The 10294-nt window shown below is 37.0% G+C and overlaps 2 protein-coding genes across 2 annotated transcripts in view; one reads left to right on the forward strand and one right to left on the reverse strand.

Moving 5' to 3' along the window:
- The first annotated feature begins 93 nt into the window (after positions 1–93).
- Positions 94–10136, forward strand: BBS5 (Bardet-Biedl syndrome 5). The gene is made up of 12 exons (XM_083842413.1): positions 94–250; positions 1214–1296; positions 2195–2260; positions 3010–3059; positions 3839–3966; positions 4833–4968; positions 5960–6055; positions 6561–6623; positions 7429–7563; positions 7676–7759; positions 8486–8509; positions 8622–10136. The coding sequence occupies exons 1-12, from the start codon at positions 189–191 to the stop codon at positions 8721–8723; spliced, it is 1029 nt and encodes a 342-aa protein (XP_083698539.1). The 5' UTR covers positions 94–188; the 3' UTR covers positions 8724–10136.
- The window catches only part of FASTKD1 (FAST kinase domains 1), a 36132-nt gene continuing 30812 nt past the window's right edge, over positions 4975–10294 (reverse strand). Inside the window, exons 18-19 of the transcript XR_014586216.1 lie at positions 6180–6319; positions 4975–5870 (exon numbers count right to left, since the gene is read on the reverse strand). The gene's annotated coding sequence lies outside the window, so the exon portion shown is untranslated. The remainder of the gene's footprint in view (positions 5871–6179; positions 6320–10294) is intronic.

Raw genomic sequence — 10294 nt, forward strand, 5'->3', positions numbered from 1 at the left:
TCGCGGCCCGTTCCCGCCCAGCCCCTCACAGCCCCTCACGGCGCTCGGGGCGGGGCCCGGCCAGACGGTCGGGCAGGCCCCGCCCCCGCCCCCACCAATCCCGAGCGCTGCGGGAGCGCGAAGCACCGCCCCCGCTGCCACGGCGCTGCGCCGCCTCGGCGGAGGGAGGGCGAGGGCCGGCAGCAGCCATGAGCGCGGTGCTGGACGTGCTGTGGGAGGACCGGGATGTCCGCTTCGACATCTCCCCGCAGTGAGTGGCGCCGCCCTGCCGCGGGGCCCGGCCGGGGCTGAGCGCGGCCCCCGGCAGCGGTGCGGTGCACGCCGGGAGTGCCGCCCGCTCTGATGGCGGCCGGGGGTCCCGTCACGTGACGCGGCGCAGGCGGGAAGGGGCGGTTGCTAAGGGGGGATGCTGAGGCGCGGCCCGGCTGGGCGGGGGGCGTGAAAAATGTTAAAAGAGGGGTGGGTGAGGGGAGTGGGCACGGGGCTCGTCCCATGTCCTGCTTCCACCTGGTCCTGGGAAGTAAAAGTAGCTGTCATGGGCGTCTCGGGGTGCGGAGGGGAGTTCCCGCCCTGGGAACGCCTTTGGTTTCTGTCTGGCTGCAGGTTGCGGAGTTTGGGCTGCATACACGGTGCGATTAAAATACGCCCAATTGCACGCTAAGTCTGATACATAATTCAGTAATTAGTAATTAATTAGTAATTAGTAATTAAATGGAACAAAATATAAATAAATCGCTCAAAATTCAGCAGAGCGTTTCCCTTACCAGTGTGCACCTGACGTTTCCGTTGGGGCACCTGTTCTCTCTGAGCCCAGCTCCGTTCCCTCTGACCTAAAAGTACAGAAACATGCAACAAACTCTATCTGCCAAAAATGACATGAGTGAATGAAGCTCTGCACTCTTCTCCTGCACTTTCACACACGTTCTCCCAATTCTGGGGTGCAGTTAGCTTGTCATACTTCCTACATAATTATTTATCATGATGATTTTAAAAATGAAGGTATTAATGAAGGTATTGGTATTTTTCATATGCTGTATGTGGTGATAACAATTTCAGGTATATAATGTTGATTTGTGTGTATGAACGTATGGAAATTTTCAGTAGTGTGATGCGCTAAGCAAAAAAAAAAGGAAAGGGAAGTGCAGAAATATAGATAGTCCTCTTTTGGAGGATAAATCTGTCTTTCACTAGTTTGTTTTTTTTTCTTTTTTAGACAAATGAAAATGAGACCTGGAGAGGTCCTTATAGACTGTTTAGAGTCTATTGAAGATACCAAAGGAAACAATGGAGACAGAGGTAACCATTTACCTAGAGAAATTGTAACCTTCCTACTACTTAACCAGCGTCTGTTGCAGGAATTATATCTTGCCTTTTCACAGATCTGTCTCTTCTGGGAGTATTTTCAAATAGTTTATCTTGTTCATAGTTAAAGGAAGCTGATAATCTCGACTCAAAATTTGTTTAGAATTGAAAGCCTTGTAAGAGTAACATGTTTATAAAAATAATGATGATCTTTTGATGTAGTCCTGTTTAATCCTTACACAGACCAATTTTGCACTTCAGCTTGCAAGGAGTTGTTCCATTTCTATAACAGTAAAGGATTTCTCTTTTCAGGTGTATGTCATTCTCCAGTTATTTTGATAGTTTTTCATAACCTGGTTTAAAATGAATCAGTAAGGAGTAGCACACACATGCACAGACTCATTTATTCTCCTTACTGATTGAGAACGTGTGTGAAGCTGCCAGCATACATGATACAGAATCTAAGAAATTTGCATATGACATAAAGAGGTGAGGTTATTCAGGAAGTCGGCTGGGACAGTTAACAGTCTTTACTATCTCTTTTCAGAGTAGTTCTGCACAATCACGTTTCTCTGCGTTTTTACCATAGGCAGGTAGATGTGAAATCAGTTCACATCCTTGGTTCCTCTTTGAGGAATGATGGTATATATTAGAGATTCTTTCATTTGTTCCCTCTTGCTGGATTTTCTCTCCTGGTGGTCAGAAAAAAAGGAGGGGGAGGTTAGCAATTGTTCTGCTGGGGTGTCCTGTGATTTCCTTCTTCCTATCAAGAGAAAGGAGTATTCTGGTTTTGCAAAAATAGAGGTAAATAATTACCACAGAATGGAATATTTACATGTTTATGTTAATGGCAGTTATTCAGATGAAAACTATTTATGCTCTTTATTTCCAGGCAGACTGCTTGTGACAAATCTGCGGATTATTTGGCGCTCATTGTCATTGCCCAGAGTCAATCTCTGTAAGTGTCATCTCCTGTTAAATGATTGCAAATTTTTTTGCTTCCTTTATGGTGGCATGCTGTACTTTCCCAATACTACAGATTACAGTACAGAATAGTAAAGTCTTGTTCTGTTCTATAAAGTCTGAAATAAATTGTTATGAATTAATCTATTTGTAATGTAGGAACTTTTACAATAATTCAAAGTAAAATATTAATATTCAATGTTAATTTCGTAGAAAATAAGTTGAAGAGCATTTCAGATGTATTATTTTTCTAGAAAGAAACATAAATTTGAGTTTCTTCATACTTTGCTATACTTGCACTTCTTGTTGCCACCTGTGTATTCACATAAAGATTTTATTCTCCAGAAGTACCTGCCTTTCCAAATTTCCTACTGAAAGCTCTAAATTAGCTTCTAATTTTAACTGTGTGAATAGTCAGCTAGTTTACTCACATTTAACTTAATTTGCTGAAGTAAGGTCAGGATGCACTTACTTGGTACCCAGTTTATTTCCAGTGCTTAGGTCTTAATAGTCAGTAATGAAAATCTATTCTGCTCATAAGCTGTGTAAGCTTAGGTTCTCTAACAGCTTGCTCTTCTGTATTTGCTCTCTCATACAACTGCACACACACAAACATGCTACTTTTATATGCATTTATAAAATAAAGTTGCCTGCTAAAAAATTCAGTATTATACTTTGTAGTTTTATGTATTATTTTTTCTTGTTCTCAGAGCTATTCTTTATTGTGTTTTTTTCCCCTTTTAGCTGTTGGTTACAACTGCATTATAAACATAACTACAAGAACTGCCAACTCAGTAAGTTACTTTTAAAAATAAAAATAAAAAAGCTGCAATTCATTATTTATACTTAGTTGACTATATAAATAATATTCTGAAGGTTTACTTGCAAGAACAGTAATAGAGTAGTAATGATAGTTCAGTTTTAAAGATCAGGAGATTTTTTCTTTTTTATAGGAGCATTATTTTATTCAGTTTCCTAAGGCAGTAAAACGCATGTAGTCACACCGGTGATTTTTCTCTGTTCTTGAGAAGTCATGTGCTTATTGGCTTGGTCCACATTTAACAAAGATCTATAGAGAGAATAATTTTGTGCAAGAAAGCTCTCAAATACATAGCCTGAGGTACAGGCAACAGTGAAGCCATTTGTTTGGTTAGCAGCAAAGAAGTAGCAGGGAGATTACCGGTCCAGCCACATGGTAGCTGCTAGTTGGCCAAGTGGCCTCTGTACGGCCTGGCTGCTCAGCCAGTACAATATCAACAATGTCAGTGCATTGTTGACTTGCAGGAAAAGGGATGTGACGTAGAGCCAGGGTATTTGGGGAGCATGAACGGAAGGATGATGCCTCTGGATGGTAAGAGGTAAATTCAAAAATACTGTCATGATACTGCATATGTATAGCAGCCAGACTTCATTAGTTCTGCTGCTGATGGAACTGCTAGTTCCTGGAGAAAAAAAGAGTGAAATCCCTGTTCAGTTGAAGACAACAGTAGATCAGTAGTAGAATCAGGATTACACCTTTGGATAGGCAAGATGCTATATTGTCAAAATGTTAAATTTCAAATTTTTCTTGCAGAAATTACGGGGACAAACAGAAGCTCTGTATATATTGACTAAATGTAATAATACACGGTTTGAGTTCATATTTACCAATGTCGTTCCTGGAAGTCCCAGACTCTTCACTTCAGTTATTGCTGTGCACAGGTATCCTACTTAAAACAGTGTTTGTTCGTTTACGAAATTCGGTGGATCAGATATCTGGGATTACTATGGTAGGTGGACTGCCCAGATTTAACATTCACAAAACCTTTCTGAAAGAAGAGAACACAATCTCTAGAAAGAGGGGAAAGAATACTTACAAATTCTAGTAGATAACTGTACATAATGAAAATTAATATGTATAAATACCAGTCATTAATCAAAGCATTCATCTTGTGTGTATCAACCGTCTAAATAAATAAAAATACCAAAGAGCTAATAATCTAAGTGTACATTTTCTATTTATACTTTCTGCCTATAATCATTTTCCCTAATTGTGGACCATGTAATGGAAATGAGTTAAATACCGGTCAAAACTCCCACTGAAATAAAAAGCAGTGGATGTTTCCCACCTAAAAGTTAAGTCACCTGAATGAATGTGGGCATAATACATTACCATTGGTTTCTATTTAAGAGCTATGGAATACTGATGTACATGTAATTAGATGTTTGTGACCTAATTGGCAGTGAAAAATAAATTATTCTTGATGTCTATACTATGTGTAACGTGGGAGCTAGATTTATGTTTTGTAGTGGAGGCTGGGAGATGACAATCTTAAGGAACAGAAAGAAATAGCATATGCACAAATAATACAAGAGATTAAAACATCAAAAAAAGTTTAAAAGTAATTTTATTAAGAACTGAAATATAAAGGTTTTCATTGATGAAGATTTAATAGTACTCTCATTTTTGTACATGATAATAAGAAAAGTTGAAAATATGTAGCATTTCATGTTGGTGCTAAAACAAGCACTGAAAGATAATAAAAGACATTGAAATCGTAACCTGGTGATTTTTTTTTCTTTTTCAGAGCTTATGAAACTTCTAAAATGTATCGTGATCTGAAGCTGAGAAGTGCATTGATTCAGAACAAGCAACTGAGATTATTACCACAAGAACAGATATATGATAAAATCAATGGAGTTTGGAATTTATCAAGTGACCAGGTATAGTGAAAAATGAGACTGTTGGCTACGGTGAAGTGTTCTGGCAATTTTAGCAATTCTAGCAATTACAGTTTTGTAACCTCAGAGGTATTACCCTTAGTTCAGTTCATTAGCTATTGCATGCAGAGAAGCTGATTTCATATATTTGCTATTCAGTACAACAGAGTTCTCGGCAACCTCAGGTCTACATGACTCAGCTAATGTGCATGGAACTAGATACACAGCTCATGTTAGTAAGAGATATTTATGAGTCTAAAGCTCTGTATTATCCTGAAAGACAATCATGCCGTTTCCAAAATGCTCTGCTGCATGTTTGTGTTTACTTGCAGCCTTGACTACTTAGTAAGACTGTATTCTCTTTTGATTATTGGAAACTGAAAATACTTGAATGGGAATCTATGTCTTAAAACGTGAAAAAATAAAGACTTTAAGGAGAAAATAGAAAACAGTTCCGTTATTACACAGGGAATTAGTTACGAGTATTTCCCAGAGCTATGAAACAAAATGGGAGATGTTATTTTTGTCTATGTAGTTTTAGTCCAGAATGGAAACAAGATCCATCCTGACAAGCTAAAAAGTTCTTTCCTCTGTGTTCCCTTGGCACGCATCTCCACAATTGCCTAAGTTTAACCCACATGCCATTATACTTACTCTATATGCCAATTCCAGATCTGTACAGTTAAGAACACTCAGACACTTCACGTACTCCCATTAGGTTTGCCATGCTGTGATTTGATCTTGTTTTGCTGCAGTAATGGGAACTCCCAAGTGATTTTCACCACTTGGGTACTGTATCCTTTAAAGACTGGATCTTGCTTCTTAGCGATCAATAGTAGCATTTCCACTGGTTTTGGTGGGAAAGGATCAGACTTCTACAGAATTAAATGTGAAGCTGTATCCTGCTAATGGTAAACAGGTATCAGTAATCATCATGTTTGGGGAAAAAAGGTTCTATATTTCAAAGCAGTTCTAACATACTTTTCTTTAATAGGGAAATTTGGGAACATTTTTTATTACTAATGTGAGAATAGTTTGGCATGCAAATATGAATGACAGCTTTAACGTCAGCATACCCTATCTACAAATTGTAAGTACCTTGAAACAGCCATTTTGAAAATGAAATGGGCTAAGTTCTAGTCTTCAGTTAATGCTCCCATTTTGCACTGAATTAGTATTTTATGTCCCAAAGTCAGGGAAGAATTTGGTCTTACCAGCATTAACTGCAGTGTGGATTTTTTCTGTCCAGATTAATTGGAGGCACGTCAAAATGTTGAAGAACGGCTTGTATTTCTAATTTCCGAACTATTTACTGTTGTGCTTCCTGTCAACTGCATACTCTGAGACTAATGATCTGTGAACCCAATGTCCAGAAATTAACTATTAGCACTTCTGATAAAAAACATTTTTCCTTGAGGTTTCAGTGGTTCGGATCTGTAATGGTAAATGGGAGGGAATGCTGCTAGCCAATCTTCCAGGAACAGTAATGGTAATTAGTACTGTGCAAAATAATAATTGAAAATAAATAAAACAAACTTATATCAAGTAATTACAAAACAGTTTTTAACAAACAGTTTTTACCTCTTTACTGTTAGCGTTCAATAAAAATAAGAGACTCCAAGTTTGGCTTGGCACTTGTGATAGAGAGTTCTCAGCAGGTAAGAAGCTTTAATAGCCTTTTTTAGCTGGTTAAATTTTTATATATACAATTATTTAATGCTGAAATGTGATAGTGCTGCTCTTAAACTACTTAGTGTTCCTTCTATGTGGCCTTTAGAACACAACTTTTAAAAAACATCCTCTTCACACTGCCTAAAATGTCAGTATGTTCAGGTCAGTATGGCTGTTGTGAGTTAGGAATTCTCTAAGCAAAAACAATGTGCCAGCAAGACCAGTTTAAAATAATTTAACTGTTAAAGACTGTTTTCTGACAGATTATCTAGGATAACTCATTACTTCTGTACTTAAGTAAAACCACTATTTTTAATCTTTCTCACTTGTGTATGTTTTCCTCTAAGAGACAGTGATTCTTCTTCAATTTGACCTTTATTAGAAATGCTTTTAATAGTCATTAAAAAAAAAAAAGAAAAAAGTTAACTATACATACAAGCTTCTTTAATAATTATATCAAGATCCAACAAACTAAGCTTTCATTAAGTAGCTGGAAATAAATCGTTCTTCTCCTTCCCTTGTTTGATCTTGCTTTTTTTTGTAATAAGTTTTTGTTTCCCATTTATCTAATGGGCTAACAGTTAAAAGCTTATCCCATGGAGAAACATTGTCATTGTTTTTATTCTACCCATGGTTTAAGTGGCCGACTGAAAATAAGATACCAAAATACAGATAATGTTTTCATCGTCAAACTGAAATTTGTTAAACTACAAATCCCCATTGGGGAAAAAGTTGTTTAAATAACAAGCAACAATAATTTCATAATAAAGTCTTCTTTCCTCTATTACACAGAGTGGAGGATATGTACTTGGTTTTAAGATAGACCCTGTGGAGAAACTACAGGAGGCAGTGAAAGAAATTAATTCACTTCACAGAGTTTATTCAGCTAACCCAATATTTGGAGTGGATTATGAAATGGAAGAAAAGGTAGTTGACTCATTTATTTTAAATCAGATGCAATATTGTGTTAACAAGCAGTAATAAAAGTACTTTCAACATGTATATATGGATTTATTTACTTCAGTGTTTTAACTTGTAGCCTCAGCCTCTTGAAGACTTAACAGTGGAGCAAGTTCAAGATGATGTGGAAATAGAATCTGATGAGCAGACAGATGCTTTTGTGGTAAGCTTCTCCACAGAAAAATAAAAAAAAAAAATCTTGTTTGGTTATTCAAATATAAGCAGTGTACAGCTCCATTCTTCTATTAAAGTTAAGCTACAATTGAACTTTCTATATTTAAACGTATATTGCCTACATGGCTTTTTTATAATCATGATTACTACATTAATTTATTCTACGTTTTTTTAACTTTAGCACAAACTGTTATTCAAAATAAATTGTAGTCGGTATTTAAAGTAGTAGTTGCAACTTGTTTCTCAACACTTTGAGGTCAGGAATAGCTCAAGAACCAGCAGTACAGAATAATCCAATATATTATATTAAAAAGTCTTCCTTCTTTTGGAGCAGATTAATAGGAGGTGATGTCTGTATCCTCAGTATTCATCTAAGATACAAATTTGAAAGAGTTTTAGAAAGGCAACAATAATTTTGAGTCACCCTTGATGACCTTTGCACTCCTGCCAATAACAGTTTAGAAAACTGTATTAGTACCCATCTCCCTGTATTTCAGAAAAAAAAATATTTTTAAATGCATTAGACTGTCCAGGAACTTTGATCTTGTTTAAAAAAAAAAAAACAAAACAAAACAAAAAAAACATATAAACTGGTTTGTTGAAGAAAATTTGCCAAATACAATCCTTATCCCAACGAATAAGGAATTGCTAGCAAACTTCTATTTAAACTATAATGTTTTTCTCAAGGTTGAGTTGCTTTTTCTTTCTTTTGCAGGCTTACTTTGCTGATGAAAACAAGGTAAGAACATCTCTTTTTCATGATGTTGAATTCATGTTGTTAAAAATTGGATAATTAAGTTTAAAAGTATCTTCTCTTCTATTTTATCTTATGTCTTGTGCATTCCAAAAAGCAACATGATCGGGAGCCTGTTTTTTCAGAAGAACTAGGACTTGCAATAGAGAAGCTAAAGGATGGATTCACGCTCCAGGGACTCTGGGAAGTAATGACCTGATTGAGATTGTTGTGTGTTTGTTTCCCAACCAATGAAAGATTCTTAGTTCTTATTGATTCTGTGAGATCTGTAGGTTATTGAACAATACAAGAGTAGCAGATAAAGAACATGCCAAAGTTAAAGACCAGGCAAATACTATATAATGCATATTCAGGATATGTCAGAAAGATTATTCAAAAACTGTGTATACATAAAAGCTTTCTATTTATTGCATTGTTCCTGTAAGTAGTGGAAGGAGGACCAGCATCCACTGGAGCAAGGGACAGGACTATGGCCCCAGCTTCTGGTGGAGTCCCACCCCCCTGCAGGCAGACACCTGCTCCACAAGCCCCGTGCAGTCCCACTCCACTGAACCTGAAAGTCTTTCCCCTCTACATGAATGGTGGCTGCTGTTTTATTTCAGCTGGCATTCTATGGCAGGGAACCACCATTATATGAAAATGTCACACGCCATGTGTTTTAATATTGCTTTGTGATTGGCTGACTGCCATTCTTGACACCCTGGTACCCCTGGTGTTTTAAGGCAGGGTGTCAGAGGGTATCAGAGCAAAGGCTTCCTACCCTAAAAGCAGAGGGTCCACCATTTTTTTGTTTGTTTTGCTTTTAACAATTTAATGCCCCACTTAGTGCCCTGGCTGCTGGGACCAGCCACCCCTGCCATTTTACCTTGTAGCACATTTTACCTGGAAGCATACTAGAAAAGGAAACCACCATTTTTGATAGTGCAGTGTATGTAGCTTCATGCTGAACTTAAAGTATTCATGTATTTTCACACAGCAATGTACTTTCCCATAATAATTATATCTAAATCAAATTTCCATAACTTGTTTCATATTGTGCAACACAGAAATACAATAATATGTACAACACTTTGTATCTAGGTGTATTGATTGTGTCACTGTAGCAGTGTTATGTTACTGACTTTTTTTGACAAAAAGCAATACCGTTCCAAATACTAGTTTTCATATCTCATCATTTATGAAGAGTTCATTATGTATCATTCCAGGTACTCAATTGTAATCCAGGTATCTTCATATATTTTTTTCCTTTTTTTTTTCTTAAGGGATGATAAAGTACACACACAAATAGATTCTGTGTCTGAGTCATTAGACCTGTATGGCATTATGTGTTAGAAATGAGTCATTTATTGTTTAAGGGAAGATGCAGCTGTTACGTTTTCTAGGGAGATAAGACCTCTGTACTATTTTCTGTAAGTGGAAAAAGTCAAATGAGCTGTCTATTCAGCTGTTGTTTTAGCAGCTGACTGTTATAGTAAACTAATTGTGGTGCAGATATGTTTGTAGAAAATCTTTAAAGGTATATATTTTAATGAAACACTACCTACAGTTGAAAAGCAATTATGATTTCAATAAACTCGAGTAATGTTGTACCTCTTTGTAGGTCTTGCATTCCACTAGTTGTCTTTTTGTCCTGTTTCCATTATATTAAAGCCAAAAAAAAACTACTATCTGGGTAAAAAGCATTCCCTGTATGGACAAAATACAGTCCTTTATCAAGGTACATTATACAACTTCAAATTTGCTTTGTTTCTCTATTACGACCTTTAATAA

Source organism: Anser anser (genome assembly GCF_964211835.1).
Source record: "Anser anser genome assembly, chromosome: 6".
Lineage (NCBI taxonomy): Eukaryota > Metazoa > Chordata > Aves > Anseriformes > Anatidae > Anser > Anser anser.